This window comes from Cibotium barometz, chromosome 4, assembly GCF_041138505.1.
Source record: "Cibotium barometz isolate CiBa-2024 chromosome 4, ASM4113850v1, whole genome shotgun sequence".
Lineage (NCBI taxonomy): Eukaryota > Viridiplantae > Streptophyta > Polypodiopsida > Cyatheales > Cibotiaceae > Cibotium > Cibotium barometz.
In genome coordinates this window covers 31,996,098-32,017,317 of record NC_141049.1, presented here as the reverse complement: position 1 = coordinate 32,017,317, position 21,220 = coordinate 31,996,098, and the positions used below count along the sequence as shown (strand labels likewise).

The 21,220-nt window shown below is 44.2% G+C and overlaps 1 protein-coding gene across 4 annotated transcripts in view; it reads right to left on the bottom strand.

Moving 5' to 3' along the window:
• The window catches only part of LOC147639164 (putative beta-1,4-xylosyltransferase IRX10L), a 48,063-nt gene extending 29,846 nt beyond the window's left edge, over positions 1–18,217 (bottom strand). The window contains exon 1 of one of the 4 annotated variants that reach the window (XR_015264276.1): positions 17,867–18,206. Coding sequence is in view for 3 of the 4 variants with exons in the window: in XM_086787988.1 (XP_086644114.1) it covers positions 17,867–17,963 (97 nt within the window). In the remaining variant the exon portion in view is untranslated. Of the gene's footprint in view, positions 1–17,866 lie in introns of all 4 variants that reach the window. The other 3 variants (XM_086787988.1, XM_086787986.1, XM_086787979.1) reach the window with 3 other exon arrangements.
• Between the last annotated feature and the right edge of the window lie 3,003 nt (positions 18,218–21,220).

Below are 21,220 nucleotides of genomic sequence, written 5' to 3'. Positions count from 1 at the left end.
TTTATGTGTTGCTTTTGATGTGTGGACAATGCTTGGATTCATAGTTCATATCATACGCGCATGGATCATGAGGCCAACATTTGCAAACGTTTGCTACAAACACGAATGTTTTCAACGTTTCATATGTGTAGATTTTTTATTTTATTTTTTTGTTTCCCAATGTTGGGATTTGACGGGTGCCATGTACGTTTTGTACTTTCTTTACGATTTTCGTTTTTCGAAGCTGCATCGTTTGCATCTCGTATGTGACTGCCGACCACCTGTCAAGTTTCAGCAAGACCCGTCACCCTGGTCCCTGATGCGGGAGTTTTGGGGCTTTGTAAAATTTGCAGATTTGGGATTTTGCCTAAATATGGCGCTTATTTAGGTTTTTTTTTTCAAGTTTGGATACATAGGCATTAAAATGGGAAGACCTAAAGGCCTCGAATGGGAGCATTTGACTATTGTAAAATTAAATGGCACGGGTATGTATGGCTGCAAATGCAAGTACTGTGGGCATGAGTGGAATGGAGGGCCATTGCATATAAGGGCCCATATATTATGTATTACTAATTTATTGGCCATGGTGTTGGCAAATGTCCTAGTGCTCCCCAAGCTGCAAAGGATGCACGTAGGAGATTGCATGTGGGCTTGACTCCTTCAGGAGCAGAGAGTGATATTGATGCCAGTGTTGCAGACTTGGTGGCTCCTTCTTTATTGGTGATGGTGCAAGGACTACAACCACGAGACAGAAAGTCTCTAAGAGTAGTCAAATGCAAGGAAACTTGGCAAATGCATGGTAGTTGCAAGCACGAAAGAATGCAACTATGGCTGTTAGGAGGTTTTTTTATGCAGAGGACATCCCACACTTTACGGTGAAAAGCCCTTACTTTCTTGATATGGTAAGGGCCACTGGAGATGTGGGATCCAGCTTCAAGCCACCAACTTATGAGGCACTTCGTGTCAAAGAATTACAAGATGAAGTCAAATGTGTGGACAAAGATTGATAAGGGTGTGGGACAAGTGGACGAGGTATGGTTGCTCTATGCTCTATTGTGTGTGATGGCTAGTCGGACACTAGGCGAAGGCCTATTATCAATGTGCTTGCCTCTTCCATCCATGGCACAGTGTTCCTTAAGTCTGTGGACACTAATGACCAATACAAGTCAGGGGAGTACATATTTGGCATCTTGAAAGATGTCATCCTTGAGGTTGGGCCTACAAATGTTCCACATGCAGGAGAGCTTGTAGAGCAAGAGTGGCCAAGCATTTTTTATACTTGTTGCACATGCCATTGCTTGGACCTGTTATTTGAGGACATTGGCCAGCTGGATTGGATTGCTCGAGTCTCGGAGAAAGGCAAGAAGATTGTGAGTTTCATCACAAGAAAGCAAAAGACATGGTTTGCATACATGTTTATAGTGCTGGCAAATCTGTTAGATGACAGGGTCTACAATGGGTTGAGGAGGTTGGTGGTTAGTGATGAGTGGGTCTCATGGAAGACTTCACGCACATTAGTTGCCGAGGAAGTGACCAGTATCATCTTGGAAAACTCTTTTTGGCAAGATGCCAAATTGATTGTAAAGATATGTGCACCCATCTTGAAGATTCTCCAAACAACTGACAAGGAAGGTGCAACCATGGGGCTTATTTACGAGCTCACAGATCACATGGTGGAGAAGATTCAAAGTTTGGATGGTGTGGATGCAGACACGCTTGCCGAAGTCAAGAGTTAATAAGTAGATCGATGGGATATGTTGCATTCACCCTTGCATGCTGCAGGTTTTGTATTGCATCCCATTTGGAGACGCAAGGGCCAAGAAGCTGATGGGGAGGTGCAAAATGGATGGATGACTGTCATAGAGCGTTGGAGTGGGTACAATGTGGAAGAACAAGGATTCAAAACAAACCATAAACCATAAAGGGTGCCGACATACTCGCCACCCAACCATGACAGCCGTGAGCAAGGCTCACAATCTTGGCCGTCCCCACCGAGCCACGAGCTAGAGCGTCATGCTCTCGTGAGTGCCCTGATCGTCCTCATCCGATGTCCTCTACCACCCAGGATTGTCCCCCAAGGATGTCGGCCTCCTACGCGATGGTGCTCTTGCTCCACACACTCTGCACTCCTGTGCTCCATCCATCGGTGTGTGCCCAACTGGTATCCCTCCCCCCAATAAATAGGGAAGGAACGCCCAAAGAGCACACGCTATCCATAGCGGACCAAAAAGCACATGTCCGCCCACAACATATCACACTCTAGCTCGCCAATCTGCCTGCCCCAAGAGCTCAAGAAAAAGAACTCAAGGAGAAGTTGTCACACTCGCAACACACCCTCTATTGGTAGAAACCAATAGTCTCAAGGACAATCTGACTAAGAGCTTGACCTGCTCAAGTAACATGACATGAGCGTCGATTCCTTAGTCACAAAAGCCGAATTTGGAGCAAATGGATCATCTAGGTAACTCGAAGTTGACAATGCTATTAGTACCAGAGGTAAGCAACCACTATCCTAAAGAGTTATCCCAAAACCAGATGTATCTTCCATTTGACTATCATGCTTTCATCTTGATGTCCTCTATAAATCTGGTCTAGAAAATTCCAAAAAACTGGGAAAACCAAGAACCTACTACTGAAGCCTGAACCAAGTGGAACACCACAATAGTCTCTTCCCGAACAAGAGAAGAACCGATCTTCTAGCCTGAACCAAGTGGAACACAACAATAGTCTCTTCCCAAACAAGAGAAGAACCGATCTTCTAGAAAAGATCTGTACTTCGTCATCTCGGAAGTCTAACTTCCCAAACAGACCTTGGAAAGTCTTGGACATGAAAGGAGCAACTATTCCAGCAGACCTGGTTACGACACAAGCTAGCATCTATCATAGTTGTCTGTATCAAAAGAAAAGTATCTATCCCTCAAAAATGTTGAGATAGCCTTGTGTTTGTAGGCACAGAGTCTGAATGAAGTCTTGACAATCTGGCATAGCCCCGTTAACATTCAAGATCATGGCGTCCCATACCACCATGATACACCCATACACGTGCTACGATTACTACAAAACACCATTTTGTGGATCCATCGCGATCTAGCAGAAACAATAAATGTCAATGGCTAACCATGTGCCACAAACTGAAACAAGTTCTCGAAAGGGAGAACTCCAAACGAGACTAGTGATCATAACTCAGTCCAGGGATTAGACAACATCTGTGTACACAAAGAAGAACCACCTTGACCAGCGTCCCAGTCAAAGCATCTGTCTAAACCCAAAAAATCATGGAAACCAAAACTTGCTTCCAAAAAACTTATGCGCATATCGCAAATTCTTGAATAACCATGATTCAATAGTCTTGGTATAGGAATAGGCAAGTATACTTGGAATAGCGTGAATATCTGAACACACTCCTGCTATGGACATAAAACTAGAGGACCATCAAAACCTTAAGGATTGTAAGGCTGAAAAGGTACATATTGGGTATTGTCGCATAACCGTCTTGTCATGAATCTGACAATGAATCCCAACAAGTAAACTTAATCTAGATGCCCTCTATCAAATATCCATGTAGTCACAGTGGCAATGTGTGGTCAACTATTCCTCAATCCTACATATGTAGATAAGTCTTGCCTATCAAAGCCCAACAATGAAAACAATGGTCATTGAAACCGGCCTTAGGTAGAAACCAAAGTGCGGTAGACTAGCAGTCACCCTTCCACTTGTAGTCTAGATATGAAAACAAATTGGATTGGAGCTAGAGTGCCCCAAATCTGAAAATAAAACGACACCTATTGGCCCCAAAGCTTGGCGCCCCTTGCGGTATTTCTTTATTCAATTTCAAAAATATGTGAGGCTGAGTACAACAAAACCAGCCAAGAGAATACACCTGTATGTCCAATCTAACAGCCCACAATACCTCTCAGCACAGAGGATTCACACACACAGATCTGTGTCTCAAAGCAACACTCTGTGCTTCCCTCTGATCAGCCAAGACTATTCAGCACGACAGCCTTGAGCATACATCTGGCATATCTCATGCACATGGTTCAACAACTCAGCACAACATACATTAACTGTTCAATCTCTGTCTCCACCCTTTTCAATCTGCCATACCCCTCCTCTCACAAGGGGCCAGATAACTCAAATCTGCAACAGACATAAGCCAATGGAACGAGAGATAGATGAACAAATTCAGAGCTTACCAAAATCAGCTCGTGGATCTGCACCGGAGGGAGTGATTGTACCAGTCTGTACTTGCAAACTTGTTTCAACAACTTTACTTCACACGTGTGGGTGTACCTGTCTGTACCTTCCTCTCTGCATCCACTTCAGTGCTGTACCTGCAGCCCTTTGATGCTGCACCGACTGTACCAAGAAAACTCCGCCTGTACCAAGAAGAGCGCCGCCTACAGCTGTACGGCTCTGTCTATACCAGAAAAAGCGCCGCCTGCAGCTGTACGCCTCTGTTTGTACCAGAAAATACGCCGCCTGCAGCTGTACTGGTGCGCCTGCTCCTGCTGTACCCGACTGTACCTAATGGTACAGTTCTGTACCTGTAGTACAGCCACCTGTCAGCAGTAGTACAGGTAACTGTACCTGCTGTCCGTACAGTTGTACAGCGCCACCTGTGCCTGCTCAAACCCTTGTCTACTCCACCTGTACCAGCAAGTCATGCAGCAGAGAAGGCAGCCGTACTGTACTTGCTGTCGTACAGGGCTGTACGGGCTGCACACGTGGACTGTACGATTGGTTTGCACAGAAAAACGGCAGCAGAAAACAGCAAAACAGTAGTCCCACGTTGCTTCTCCTCTCCTCCACGCCTAGACTTGCACGATTGCCCAAAAGCTAGAGATAGAGAGAGAAGAGAGAGAGAGGCATGCACTCCAAAAGTGGAGTTGCCCCTCTCCAAACTTGTCCTAGGGCCACAACTTTAATAATTATTAAAGTTCCCTAGGGGCCACTAAGGCCTAGGGGCAACCACACATGGAACATTAAAATATTAATGTTCTAGTTCCCCCCTTCACACCTGGAGATGTCCACACATCATTATCTCTGTCCGGGCACCCCAAATGTGAATCATTTAATATTTTGACTCAGCAACCACCATGCCCATGTCAGAATCGATCCAGCGGAAGTTTGAATACACGTAGAGAGAGAAGTTGACGCAGAGAGAGAGAGAGAGAGAAAAGTTGACGAACAACGCTTGACCTTGATTAGCAATGAATAGATGATTAGATACAATAGTGGGCATGGGTATATATACCCTCAAAATGGAAATGGCCGACTTAGTTAGTTACGACTTTATTTCCACATGAGATACTCACTTTAACACCCTCTCTGTAGCTCATAGTGGACATAGATGAAGAAACCAAGTTGATGTAGATGCAACCATGGACACCTCAGTACCGGCCGGATACCGAATACACCTCGGAAAATGCACCAAACAACATGTCTCCTCAAGAAAATGCCATCTTGAGCTTTAGCTGCCACATAGAATAATGAATTGCAGACAACTCCACATCCATGATCCCCCATTCGTTGAACTGAGAACACATCACGTCCAAAAATCTCTGAATGCTTGAACTGTCAGACACGACGCCCAAAATTCTGCTACACAATGAACAAGGAACTCATCCCATCCATAGTCTACTACCAATGAACTACGAACACATCACGTCCATAGATTTGTCAAGCTGTTCCATGCCAGATGCATGTGCCTTGAACTCCGACACACGGGTCCAAATCACCAAAACGGGAGCACAGACTGCCCCTCTCTGCCACTCACATGCCTCTCTCTGGCTGAAGCACGTGGTAGCATCCATCCACCAAGCTAGAATGCTGGAGCATGTGCCAGTGAAGTCCTCGCCACACCGGCAGACGCCGTAGCATCCCTCTTAGAATCACTGTCCCTGTCATCCTCGTCAGCTTTGCCTTTGCCTTTGTCATTTGTCGAGCCTTGAGCTTTAGCTTTGGATGTGCAATCCCGAGCCAAATGCCCTCGCTTTCCGCACTTATAACAACGGCTCCTAGACTTCTTATTGGATTCCGATGCAGCATGTGCCGATTCTACATCCTTCGGAACCCGAATCTTGCCTTGGGAAATGAGCACTGCTTCCTCCTCAATGAGAAAAGAGCTGAGATCATCAAATTCCAGCTTTTCCTTCGTGACTTGTAAGCGTAATGCCCTCGAGACCATCTCGTACTCCTCAGGCAACTTCGTAAGAACCAAGGCAGCTAACTGGGTACTAGTTAATGCATTATTCATAGCCGATAACTGATCATGGATAACCTTTGCCTTCATTAGAAGTGACTGCATAGAGGTCCCGGTTTCAAACTTGATGGAAAACAACTGGCCGAGAAGGGTTACTGCTCGCATTGTTGAGTCTCGATCAAACATTCCTGCAAGCTTTGACCACATTTCCTTGGCAGTCTTTAAAGTCTGAATGGCAGGGGAAATTTCCTTGGTGAGAGATTCTGCAATCGCCGACATCGCCTTCGCATTGTGGGCATCCCAATCCACAAGAGATTTGAGAAACTCCTCCTCCTGAAGACGTGTGAACCGATTGCTATCCCTTCGGGGACGTTCCTCCGAGCCATCAACAATGTCCCATAAGCCTTTTCTGCTAAACCACAGCCTCATGATCAAATTCCAATGCGCATAGTTGTCGCCATTCAGTTTGTCGTCCTTGCTCGAACACGGGAGTCCCATCTCGAAAACTCCGTCCACCTCTTCTCAGTCGACCCGGTCTGCCTGCTCCAAAGTTTGCCAAGCACAGAGAGCAGTAGCGTTTTAAGAAACGCTGGGCAGGGCGTGCTCCGATCACAATCGAGCCAAGAGGCAGTTGTCCAGCTCAGCGCTGGGTATGGTAATGTCCCCGAAAACGTAACATCTGCAGTCCCCGCCAAGAAAAAAAACACTCCTTGCTGCCCAGAATATCCCACCACCAGCCGACCACCATCCAGCCGCTTCAACCGGTCGCCAACACCTTCGCCTCAACCGGCCGCCAACACCTTCGCTATTGTGCTCTGCCACGCTGAAACGCTGCAGCAGCCACCTTCTCCAACTCCTCCGTGTGCCCAAGAATCAACGAGCACTCAGCTCTGATACCATGTCAGAATCGATCCAGCGGAAGTTTGAATACACGTAGAGAGAGAAGTTGACGCAGAGAGAGAGAGAGAGAAAAGTTGACGAACAACGCTTGACCTTGATTAGCAATGAATAGATGATTAGATACAATAGTGGGCATGGGTATATATACCCTCAAAATGGAAATGGCCGACTTAGTTAGTTACGACTTTATTTCCACATGAGATACTCACTTTAACAGCCCACACTTGTGCTGTTCCATTTTCACAGGGCCATGACATACCCCCCTCTTGAAAAATGGCAAGCGTCCTCGATTGCATTCTGGTGATACAGCAAAATATCCAAAGTGAAATATACAATATGGCAAGATCAGCGTCCCAATCTCTCTAAGCCATGCACATGTATCAATATCATTCACTGCAAACCAATGGCGTAGTAGTAGTCCAAGTTGTATACCACTGTGAACCATACACAACCACAATATTCCATGTGACTAGTACACATATATCATAGAAGTCCCATAAACAGATGTACTGTCAGCCATCAGTACCTTCGGGTGAGAAAGCTGCGTACATCATGCACGGTCCTCAAATCTGGCCAATTAAGAATTGCTTCCACCTTTGCTGGATCCATACGGACTCCATGCTTAGACACAATATGCCCCAAGAAATGTATATCTTGCAAAAAGAACTCACTCTTTTTGCCATTAACAACCAGCCTATGGTTTCTGAGTTCTGCAAACACAATGGCCAAATGCCTTCTATGCTCTTCCTCCGTTTGTGAATGCACAATCATATCATCAAAGAATGTGCCCACAAACGCTCTATGAGGCCTGAAAATCCTGTCCATCATTCTGTTAAATGTGGCAGGTGCATTTGTCAAACCAAAGGGAATAACCAAAAACTCATACAACTATGGAGCCCTGTAAGCGGTCCAAAATGTCATCGATCCTCGGTATGGGGAATCGATTCTTGATGGTATTCTTGTTCAACGCCCTGTAGTCAATACACATGCGCCAAGAACCATCCTTCTTTTGCACTATGAGTACAGGTGAGCAAAAGGGTGATGAGCTAGGCTGTATCAACCCTTTATTCAAAAGCTCCTGCACCTGACTCATAATCTCTTCCTGTTGGGCTGCACTAACACGGTACGGCGGTCTATTCGGTGGAGTACTACCAGGAATTAGATCAATGGCATGATCTTCTAGCCTCTCAGGAGGAAGTTCTCCTAGCAATGACTCAGAAAAACAATCTTGGAATCCACATAAGAAATCAGTCATGTCTTTATCTAACATAGACAAATTAGACTTAGACTCATCATCTTGTGCATCCTTTACATAAATCAAGTCGGGGAAAGATGCTTTTTCATTACTGATGATATTGCCGAAGCGGATACAGTAGGAACAGATTCCCCTTGAAGTTTCACATCCAATACATGTTCTTTCCCTCTATGAGTCAAGAGTGATTTTCGTATTATATGTATCCACCACCGCATGTACTCTGTGGCACCATGGCATACCCAACAAAACATCACAGCCATCCAGAGGCATGATGAAAAACTCTTCGCTGTCCACATAACCCTGCAAATGAAGCCGAAGCTTCCCAATGATAGGAGTAACGGGTTCTGCATACCCTAGACAAGCCATGTTAGCCTCATGTAACGGCCCCATCTCCTCTGCACGAATCCCCAATCGGCCAGCCAAATCTAGTGAAATGAAGTTGGCTCTAGCACCTGTGTCAAAGAATATCAAGGCATTCTGATCTCTCACTTTGCCCCATGCCCTGCACAACTCTGTCTCCTCACCACCTGGCTGTTTCCCCACAAGATCAGGAACTAACCCCGCAGAAGGTTTTAGTTTCTTTGACTTGGGCTCTCCTTTATTGTCAAAGTCCTTTTGGGACTTTCTCTTGGGACACTTATATGACATATGCCCCTCTTCAGTACAGTAAAAACATTTCCGAGCATCTCTCAAAGCCTGTCTTTCCTTAGAAGTTCTCTTGGGCATTGGCAACTTCTTATACCTCGTCTCTGAAGACCCTTTAGCATCACGAGAAGCATGCCCAGATTTTTCAGCTTTCTTGCTTGAGTTCTTACTTCCTTTAAACCCAGATGATCCTCCAGTGAGTAACGCATTAGCTGTCATAGCATTTTCTATCATCTGTGACATGTTCGTTACTCGAGTCTTGATACAATAATCTCGCACCTCTTTGGGCAGCCCACAACAATACTTCTCTACCTGCTCAGACAAAGGCACTGCACGATAAGATGTCACTGGGAGTAAGGCTTCCCAAAACTTCTTGTTATAATCTTCCAAATTTTCACATTTTGAAGCATCCAACTTGTGCCATGCAGTCATAACATCCACCTCAAATGTAGATGTGAGCCATACGGAAGAGAAGACCTGTTTAAATTGTACCCAAGTAGTGGGTGCTATGCCCTGCAAAAGAAGAGTAGACCACCACTGCAAAGCATTGCCCTTGAGAAAAGTGGCAGCTTTCCTCACCTTAGAGGACTTTGTGTAATTCCCACCAGAAAAAGCAGCATCAAACTGCTGTAAAAAGGTGAGTGCTTTCAATTTATCTTTGGCTCCACTGAATGTATCGAACTTCACAGCAGCTCCCCCTTCCTTATAATCTTTCGCCTTACCCATAGGCGTTAGATTATCATATGGAAGTGGCTTCGCAAGATTGCTGCCCCCAACATTCATGCCCATCATAGGGTCATTACCCATTCCCACACCTGGCATGCCATACATTCCAGCCATGTTTCCAAACATACCATTATGCATACCTGGCTGCATACCACTATACATATTTGCTTGCATTCCAGGTTGCATGCCCCCAAACATATTTCCTTGCATACCGGACTGCATACCACCATACATATTCCCCTGCATACCATGCTGAAAATTGATGCATAGTCTGCTGAGGAATAGATGGCTGTCCAAAGAAGGAACTCTGAGAGTTTGCACCATAAGCACGCTGCATGTTTGGAAACTGTCCAAAAGATGGATCCTGTGGGATGGCACCACTATGACCTTGAGGAAGATTCTTAGAACGCACCTTCTTCTTCTTCTTTTCGGGCTCTATACGGGATCTCATAAATTCAGCAAACTTCTCACTTTGTGTGAGCTGCATAAACACATCCATAACACCAGCCAAACGATCTTTAAACCGAGCATCATCATCCTCTTTACCAAGTACATCTTCTGGCTGTGTTACATCCTCATAATGCTCATCATCTGCAGCCTGTTCTCCTGCAAAAATATCCTCAGATGCATTTCTCTCAGGAGAGGTCTCTTGCTCTTCCTCTTCATGATAAAAGTACTCATCTTCTGTATCAGACATGTTGCTGGATTTTTCAGCAATGGCTTTCTTCGAGGCAACTACGAGCTCACCCCCTTAAGAAAGTTGATGATTGGTCCCGGCAACGGAACCTTGAAACCGGCCTCTGGTAGAAACCAAAGTGCGGTAGACTAGCAGTCACCCTTCCACTTGTAGTCTAGATATGAAAACAAATTGGATTGGAGCTAGAGTGCCCCAAATCTGAAAATAAAACGACACCTATTGGCCCCAAAGCTTGGCGCCCCTTGCGGTATTTCTTTATTCAATTTCAAAAATATGTGAGGCTGAGTACAACAAAACCAGCCAAGAGAATACACCTGTATGTCCAATCTAACAGCCCACAATACCTCTCAGCACAGAGGATTCACACACACAGATCTGTGTCTCAAAGCAACACTCTGTGCTTCCCTCTGATCAGCCAAGACTATTCAGCACGACAGCCTTGAGCATACATCTGGCATATCTCATGCACATGGTTCAACAACTCAGCACAACATACATTAACTGTTCAATCTCTGTCTCCACCCTTTTCAATCTGCCATACCCCTCCTCTCACAAGGGGCCAGATAACTCAAATCTGCAACAGACATAAGCCAATGGAAAGAGAGATAGATGAACAAATTCAGAGCTTACCAAAATCAGCTGGTGGATCTGCACCGGAGGAAGTGATTGTACCAGTCTGTCCTTGCACACTTGTTTCAACAACTTTACTTCACATGTGTGGGTGTACATGTCTGTACCTTCCTCTCTACATCCACTTCACTGCTGTACCTGCAGCCCTTTGATGCTGCACCGACTGTACCAAGAAAACTCCGCCTGTACCAAGAAGAGCGCCGCCTGCAGCTGTACGGCTCTGTCTGTACCAGAAAAAGCGCCGCCTGCAGCTGTACGGCTCTGTCTGTACCAGAAAATACGCCGCCTGCAGCTGTACTGGTGCGCCTGCTCCTGCTGTACCCGACTGTACCTGATGGTACAGTTCTGTACCTGCAGTACAGCCACCTGTCAGCAACTATACCTGCTGTCCGTACAGTTGTACAGCGCCGCCTGTGCCTGCTCAAACCCTTGTATACTCCGCCTGTACCAGCAAGTCATGCAGCAGAGAAGGCAGCCGTACTGTACTTGCTGTCGTACAGGGCTGTACGGGCTGCACACGTGGACTGTACGGCTGGTTTGCACAAAAAAACAGCAACAGAAAACAGCAAAACAGTAGTCCCACGTTGCTTCTCCTCTCCTCCCTGTGAAAATGGAACAGCACAAGTGTGGGCATGGTGGTTGCTGAGTCAAAATATTAAATGATTCACATTTGGGGTGCCCGGATAGAGATAATGATGTGTGGACATCTCCAGGTGTGAAGGGGGGAACTAGAACATTAATATTTTAATGTTCTATGTGTGGTTGCCCGTAGGCCTTAGTGGCCCCTAGGGAACTTTAATAATTATTAAAGTTGTGGCCCTAGGACAAGTTTGGAGAGGGGGCAACTCCACTTTTGGAGTGCATGCCTCTCTCTCTCTTCTCTCTCTCTCTCTAGCTTTTGGGCAATCGTGCAAGTCTAGGGGTGGCCATGACAGTCATTCCAATATCTATAGGGTATTAGGTCTATGTCTCTCATGGTACAAGTCCATGACTAACTCGTGTGTGTATCTGTGTCCATGAAGTTCTTGGAGTAAAAACTCCCATGTGTACCCCAGAACAAACATGTGTACTTGCATAACACGGTACAACAGTGTGCTTTTATTGTTAAATCCTATCTTGCATGTGAAAAACAAACACATACCTCATAACACGCTGGTCCAAAACTGAGATAGAACGAAGCACGTGCATCCGAAGCTCACAAGTACACCACAAAGTCCCGTACCCAACCTAGACATCTTGGAGAGAAAAGAATCTGAAGAGAGATCGTAGAAAAACATGTGGCCATCACTTGCTGCTGTAGGGCAACCCACTGACGATCGTATGCCTCTCTCCCAACACCCTACATGTGGCTGTCCACAACCTTTGGCTGCGAGTGGTAGACCTCGGGTAACACGGATGGCTGTGGCATGTACGGCTCTACTAGACTGACTTGCATATGCATGAGTGCATGCACACGTCATGCGTGGCTGCATGGGAAACAGCCCCAAAAACTTGGGCTTCCTCACCCCAAAGGGATGCCCATCAGCAAGGTTGTGGGCTGCCACAAGCCCCATCGAGCCCCGATAATCCCTACAACCACCAACAGCCCTGGTCAACTCCAACAGCCCTTCACAAGTGCCATCGACAGTCCTTCCCACATCCGTAGCACAGGCGACCAGGTAAGGGACCCCCACGCAGTGCGCACCCCATCGGCTTCGGGAAGGTAGGTGTTTTCTTTTTTTTGGTGGCGCTTATCCTAGCTGCCGCTTTTCTTGTACCCCACATGCTACCGCCGCCTACCTCGCTTTCCTGTGGCTGCCTGGTGGCCTGCACGTGGGCCTCTACCTACTCGTACAGCAGCAAGTATGCGATAGCATGCTTTTCTTCTCTCTGTGTTGCGCTTCCTCACCATGCTGGCCTTGCTTTGCTGCGGGTGACCCCTACTCACCACCCCTATGGCTACTGTTTGCACATAGTAACCCCTACGGCTGCCCTGTGGGGTTTCACCGCAGTCTCTCACCTAGCCTATGGCGCCTGCACACAGCAGCCCTACTTGGCTGGCCTGCACATGGCAGCCAGGCAACCTTGGGCTAAGCCTATGGGAAATCCTTCCCATATTCAAAAGCACACATTCAACCTCGCCTGCATGCCTCAGCCCTGCAGTCGTCATCAACACCTCTCTCACACACGTCATAAAAAGACAGTTTTCCCTCCAGACGCCAGAGATTACAGCCAACTTCACAAAGCTTAACAATGGAAAGAACACGCTAGGAACAAAAGAAACGATGAGAGTTTACCTCGTTTTCCGCGACACAAACGATGCCAACAGCATACCTCTCTTTCTTGTGTGCTAGGGTTGGCTCTGATACCACTGTCAAAACAAACCATAAACCATAAAGGGGGTGCGGGCATACTCGCCACCCAACCATGACAGCCGTGAGCAAGGCTCACAATCTTGGCCGTCCCCACCGAGCCACGAGCTAGAGCGTCATGCTCTCATGAGTGCCCTGCCATCGTCCTCATCTGATGTCCTCTACCACCCGGGATTGTCCCCCAAGGACGACGGCCTCCTACGCGATGGTGCTCTTGCTCCACACACTCTGCACTCCTGTGCTCCATCCATCGGTGTGTGTCCAACTGGTACCCCTCCCCCCAATAAATAGGGAAGGAATGCCCAAAGAGCACACGCTATCAATAGCGGACCAAAAAGCACATGTCCGCCCACAACATATCACACTCTAGCTCGCCAATCTGCCTGCCACTAGTGTGCACATGACATTGAAGCCCTCCAACACAGAAAATACACATAAACCTTAGGCTCATTTCTAAAATCAAGGCAAGAGGGTTTGAGAAAATGGAGGTTACCATGGAGATGATCAACAAAGAGAAAGATGATGAAAGGCTGATTATTATGCAAGAACTTCAAGAGCCTCAGGATGATGAGGACATTGTGGGGAATGCAACCATTAATGCTCAAGTAAATGTTGATGCTGAAGAGTAGAAGGATGATGACTCCGATGATGATGATGATGGTGCTTCTTCTCCCTCTCATGTGGCAGAAGAGGATCAAGAATCAAAATAGACTCTAGTATCGTGATTCATCATTTCTAGTTTTGGTATTTGAGTTTTGTTGTAACTTCATATCTTTATTGTTGGGATTTGGTTTTTTCCAAACTCATGTTGAAACTTGGGACTTGGTCTATGTCATGAGATTTTTATTGAAATCAGAATTTCAGCTTGTAATATCTCAATGCTTATCATTTGACATTAATCAAAGTTTCAAACCTGACCTCTAGTTTCCCAGAGGTTTTAAGTTTTAAGTTACAACTTTTCATGTCTGGTGTCATAACTCATGAGGTTTTTATGAATTTCAATTTTCAGCATGTATGAAATCCAGATTCCAACATCATGCATCATTGCATGTATGAATTTCAGCATGTGCCATGTATTAATTACAGCATGCCTATGGCTTGACCATTCAAACTGGAGGTATTTGGGAGGCCACATATTATACTCCACAAAGACTTCAGTCAAACGTTTTCATACTTTTCATTCTCCCAGAGTTTGACGAATGCCAACGAATGTTTGAAACTATGCTTGGATTTATGGCATGCGATAGTCCACTGGACTCTAGCCTACCTGGCCAGTACCAAGAATACCCAGTAGACACAAATGATGCATACTTGTTTATTGACTACCTTCTGTCTAGTTTTTGCAGAAGGTAAGTATGCATTTATTATATCTAGTGCATTTACTATATCTAGCACATGTGACAAGCCATGAAGATGTACCATCAAGAACAAGGACATCAATCAAAGAAAAAGGCATTGAGACGTTGCCAGATGTGCAAATGACACCACAAATATGGGGAAAGACCAGATGCACAAGCTCACCAAATGGGGCTAGTACCTTGAAATATATGGAGATACATGATGTACTTGGAACACATGGATGTGCTTGGGACACTTGTAGTCTGCAATTGAGGACAACTGCGATATATGAGCAAGGGAATGTAACTATTTGGTCCACCTAGCTCTATTCTTCATGATGAAATCCATGCCCGGACACCAGACAGGTGGAAGAAGACATGGGGACAGGGTCTATAAGGTTTGATTAAGAAAAAGCACCATTCTTAGTCAAAAAAAAAAAACAAGAAAAAGCAAAAAAGATGGTGTCCTCTTAGGACCACAAACATCACTATGAATGAGCTGTAATTTGTTATTAGCTTTCATTGAACCATCTCTTGAGAATGACTTTTTATACATTTTGCCAAGAATGCAACCTTCACAAACATGATCAACTGGGAACTCTATATGAGCCATACAGGGTTGACCGCGAGCCAAGGGCACCATTGGAAAGAGGAGACCAGACCAAAAAGCTAAAAGCTGCTTTTTCAAAAAGCAACTCCAAAGCCAAAAAGCAAGGCCCTGAAGCTAGAAAAGCAAAACAAGAACTTTTGACTAAAGTTGAGTAATATTTTACTGTTAAAAAGACCAAAAGCAAAGTGAAAGGCAAAAGCAAAGCAAAAGCATCACTTTTTGGCAAAAAGCAAGGCTTCCCCGAGTATAAAAGAAGCATGAGCCTCTCTTTTGAGCATCAAGTTGGTTAAAGCATGGAGATCATCTTCTCCATCATCATCTACTTGATCATGAACCAAACCATGGAGTTTTTCATCGTTGCCTACTGATTTCAGAGTGCCTTCATCGACTGTAGTGCCACATCATCACATGTCCGTATGACTATACGGATCCGTATAGCCGTACGAAACTATACGGACAAAAAAATTTAGAAACCCTAAAACTACTCCAAAAACCCTAAAAACTGCTTTTTGGAGGTTTCTATCGCCTGAAACAGGTTTTATATTAGTTTTCTTGCCAAAAAGAGCTTTTCCATAGTTTTGTGCATCAACAAGGTTGTAGGAGTTGTGGAGATTATTCATGGGATGAGCAAGTGATAACTTGAACTTGAACTTGGATTTGGACTAGAACTTGGAACTGAAACTTGGACTTGGACTTGAACTTGATCTGGGACTTGGACTTGGAACTTGGACTTGGGCTTGGGCTTAGGCTAGACGGGGGACGGGCCCTGGGACCTGGACCTGGACCTGGACCTGGTACTAGTCCGATGAGAGATTCTTGTGGGTCATCCCCATGGTGTGCTTGACATCGGAGATCTCATGCCTCGACACCGACTTCGACTTAGGGATTCTACATCGACATATTTGTTTGCTTTTGTATTCATTTGTAGCTTGGACCGGGGACCGGGGACTGGGGACCTGGCCTTGGCCTTGGCCTTGGGCTTGGGCCTTGGCCTTGGCCTTGGGCTTGGGCCTTGGCCTTGGGCTTGGGCTTGGGCTTGGTACTAGTCCAATGAGAGATTCTTGTGGGTCATCCCCATGGTGTGCTTGGCATCGGAGATCTCGTGCCTCGACACCGACTTCGACTTAGGGATTCTACATCGACATATTTGTTTGCTTTTGTATTCATTTGTCATGTGCAAGCATTGCCATGAACATTTCCAGGGCTAATCCAGAAGGGGCAGCCAAGAAAAAGATCATTAGAGATAGGATTTGGAGCACAAGGTGTTGTTTGGTAGTATTGGACTTGGAGCAAGGCATGGAAGAGGTTGTCGGCTGCCAGAAGGGACTCTCAGCTGCATGAAGGATGACATCAGTTGTGCCAGAGGTGTGTCGGCTGCAAGCGCTACAGTGTGTATGAGACCAGTCGGACAGCGTTTAAGGTATTTAATGCACAGTAGACTGGCCGACCAGCAGTCGGCCAGTATGCCAAGTATTCAAGAAGGCCTATAAATATGGCAAGGGTGCTCCTCAATGTAATCATTCACTCCCATAAGGGGTGGGTCCTTAGGGTCCAAGTTAGGGACAGATTTTGGTGTTGTTCACCTTTTGTATGCAGGCAGCCTAGGGCTGTAGATTGTAGGTACCTTTTGTGTTTTTTTGCTGGCCAACAACAAGTCGGTCAATTTGGGAGTTCCTCATGGGGCCTATATAAGGCTTGTGCATCTCGTAGTCTAGGTATCTAATCCCCCTTTTGGGATAGGTCATAGAATAGGGTTTGTTGCTACCTTTTGGGCATGCCTAGGGCTGCCACCATATGTACTCTTTTTGTACTTTATGAATATACTGAAATACAGCTCTCTCTCTCTTCTTCTTTGCGTGTTGCATCAAGATGTTCCTATGAAAGGTGCTTAGGGCTGAAAGAAGACACAGAGCTTCGGCATGCTACATATACATACTACATAAGTATGTGTGCATCTAAAGATGTGTTCATGACTCAAGTAGGCAGATAGGTATTTATTTGATTCAAACATAAATGCATAGATATGTGTGCATCTAAAGATGTGTTCACGACTCAAGTAGGCAGATAGGTATTTATTTGATTCAAACATAAATGCATAGACAAGTTATCTCTTACAGAAGTATGTATGTGACCAAAAATGTGTTCATGACACAGGTATGTACGCAGATATGTACTGCAAGCATGCATAGATATGATGCATTGGTAATTAGAAGAAATTTAGGATTTTCCTGAAGAGGATTCCAAATTTGACTTCATGTGAGGTGCTCAAAAAAAAATTTAGGCCATCTCACTGATCTGACAAAAAATGACAGTATGAATTTTTGTAAAGCCCCCAGGGAGACGAGATCAGCTGCCTTCCCACGAGAATGCAGACTTATGTTTAAGAACCTTTCCAGTGTGCTCCGGCCAAATGTGGATAATGAAATAGCACATGTTTCCCCCATAGATTTACAGGGATCAGAGTTTTATGATGTACAGGCATTACTTGATCATATAAAAAGACGAAGCAGTTAGGGCTTCTGTGCATTTACCTGAGATCCGTTCTTGGGCAGATGCAGAATGTAGGCAGCGAAAGAGAAGCGCAAGGGCAAGGCCCCATATCCATATCCATGCCGGGAGCTTCGCCATAGCTTCAAAAGCACACCCGTTGCTTCATTAATATCCCCTCCTGTCTGCTTCAAAATCCACCCAGGAAAGAAATTTAACTGCTAAATCTGACCAATCTCGAAACGCCTCCACAAATTTCCCTTTGTTTGCTGGAACAGGTAGAATCACAGTGTTGCCACCGCAGTTGGTTTAGGTTCTCTTTTTTTTTTCCTGCCTATCAGCAAGACTTTGTGAATGTGGTGTGGTTGCCTTAGCTACTCAACTTGAAAATTTCAAAATGAAGGACGGTTGAATTTATATATATATATATATATATATAAACTAGTACTCAATTCGAGCATATGTAGACGATATTAAGCAACGAAACGCAAGAATGGAAGTCGGAATACAAAGGGTCAAAAACGACAATCAAAGGGATTTTTTCTTCTTATTTTTTACAAGAGATTAGAAAAATAAGCTTGTGATTAAAGTTAAGAATGAAGAGTAATCAGGGTGGTTAGCTCAATTGGGTGAGCTTAGTGTGGATTATGGAGCATGATAATATGTCATAATCAAATGGACCAGTTAGCTCAATGAGTGGTGAGATACTTTGGAACAAAACATGCTACAAAAATTAGTAGTTGTAAAATATTACTTTCATTTTACTTGTTTCTCATGTAGTCACCTAGCAAAAGAGTTACAAAAAAGTTAGGAGAGAGATGAACACTTTTACTTCTATTCTTTCTTTTAGGCATAGGATTGGGTGGATCCATTTTTACACTAATCATATGCGAGATTTTAATGTGGGATCTATAGTTGGCCTAGGCACCAAGACTACTTACAGATGTACCATCAAGCATTTGTGTGGGACTGGTTGTTGAAGGAGCATGGTTTGATGTAGAGGAATGGTTCCTCTTTGTGCTTACAAAGCTAATGCCCCAGTACCCAAGGGATATAATCATCTTTTCCCACTACCATGTAATTAATGCAATCAACATTAAGTTCTAGGAATTCTAGAAGAGAGAACTAGTTTTGTTGTACATATCCATACTAGGCCTCAAAAAGCAAAATTCAAAAATAGCATGTATATAGGACCATTTAGGATCATACGTGTGTACACAAATGGAATGGTTTCCATAGAAGATCTTGTGGGAAAAGTGTTGTTGAGCATGTATAAATTGCCTCAAAATTGAAAAGATACCTATCGAAGGTTACATGGCTGGCAAGTGTGGACAAGGACATTCCCATCATCAATCTAATTGAGAAGGCTAACAATGGACATAAGACCATCAGTAAAAGGAGGCCAATTCTAGTCAATCATCATTTGCCCCAATACCTAAGGGAAGTAATCATCTTTTTCCACTACCATGCAATTAATGGACAAGGACATTCCCATCAACAATCTAATTGAGAAGGCTAATAATGGACATGCAAGTTAAAAAAAAGACCATCAGTAAAGGAGGCCAATTCTAGTCATCATTTTCCCCAATACCTAAGGGAAGGAATCATCTTTTTCCACTACCACGTAGTTAATGGAATTAATATTTCAATTTTGTCCCACTACCATGTAGTTAATGGAATTCACATTTCAATTTTTTTGCCTATACTCTATTGAATTCGCATTTCAAAATTTTTGGCCTGTACTCTATTGAATTCATCATCTTCTCTATGATTTCTATCATCTTTGGCCTACACAAGGCTTCCATTTCCTTTTCTTTAGTGCATACACTTTCTTTATTCTTTTTATCAATTGCACTTGCATCCTTATACTCTCTGTCAAAAGTAGCATGATGATTCTTTCAGATATGTAGTTTGACATGGGGTCAATTGAGACAATGGAGCTCATTTACAAAGTAAGTTTGAAAGACTTTTACAAGCTCCCATTGTTCCTAGAAGACTTTTGAGTAGTGGCACAGACTACGGAGACACCATAGTAGGTCCAAAATTAGAAAGCAAGTTTGAAAGACTTTTACAAGCTCCCTTTATTCCTAGAAGACTTTTGAGTAGTGGCGCAGGCTACGGACAATAGAATAGCTCCAAAATTAGAGGGCATCATTCAAGTCAAGACAATATATTTTGTTGGGCATCATTCAAGTCAAGACAATATATTTTGTTGGACATCTAAAGTTGTCGATGATAGAGAAAAACTTTGACATCTCCAAGGAGGAGCTAGCAGCGCTGTAATGTTGGAGCATAAGAACATACAAAATCTAGGCCCATCAGCCTTATTTTTTTGTATTTCATTACTTCCAAGATCCTACTAAAGAATTTTTTAACAACAATTATAGAAAGTCAGATGAATAATGCCCTGGCATGCCTATAAATTTCACAAGAATTATGGAAAATCAATTCAGGGGCCAAATGAAGAGCAGTCACAAACAAGAACTATCGGACCTACAAGTGTGGTCGACATTGGACCCTATTGTACAACCCAATTGTACAATGCTAGAATAAAAAGGAATGTGAAGCAGGACAAAGAGTCTGAGAAAAGGACATAACAACAAAGTTGTTGGAATACTAAAAAGACTATTAAGGAGAAACTATAGGAAACAGAAGAGATTTCTAGGCCCATAAAAGAGTAATGAAAGAAGCAAATGTAGAACCGAAAAGAAGCTAAGAAGAAAGAGCAAGAAGCCACGGCATCATGGTAGTTACCAGGCAAGTAAAAGAGAATTGAAAGATGTAAAAGCAGGAGAAAGAGTAATGAAAGAAGCAAATGTAGAACCGAAAAGAAGCTAAGAAGAAAGAGCAAGAAGCCACAGCATCAGGGTAGGCATAAGAGGTTACCAGGCAAGTAAAAGAGAATTGAAAGATGCAAAAGCAGGAGAAAGAGCACGAAGCCATTGGTGAGAAGAATGTGAGGGAGAGGTTGAATTTGAGCTCCTTATTATAGAAGCAAGCACACACACACAAGGGACATGGATGGATAAATTTTCTAAAGATAACTATAAGGGAAATTACTCTCCTACTATAACATATAAAGGTCAATCCATAGTGTGAACTTGACTATATAAGATGGTGTTGTAACTAGGCCATAACTCTAATACACCAAAGTGACATGTAAACTATTGGTGGCATATCACCCATAATCTCACCAACCATGCCAATGGCATAAGTGTAGAGTTGTCATCCTGGCGTGTCACCCATATTTCCATTAGTTGAGCTCGATATCTTAACACTCCCTCTCGAGCTCAACTTTATACCCTATACTCTAAGTAAGTTCATAAACATCTGGAGCTTCTATGTACCTAATGCCTGTGTGAAGATGTCAATTGCGTGATCCTCCATGCCGACATACA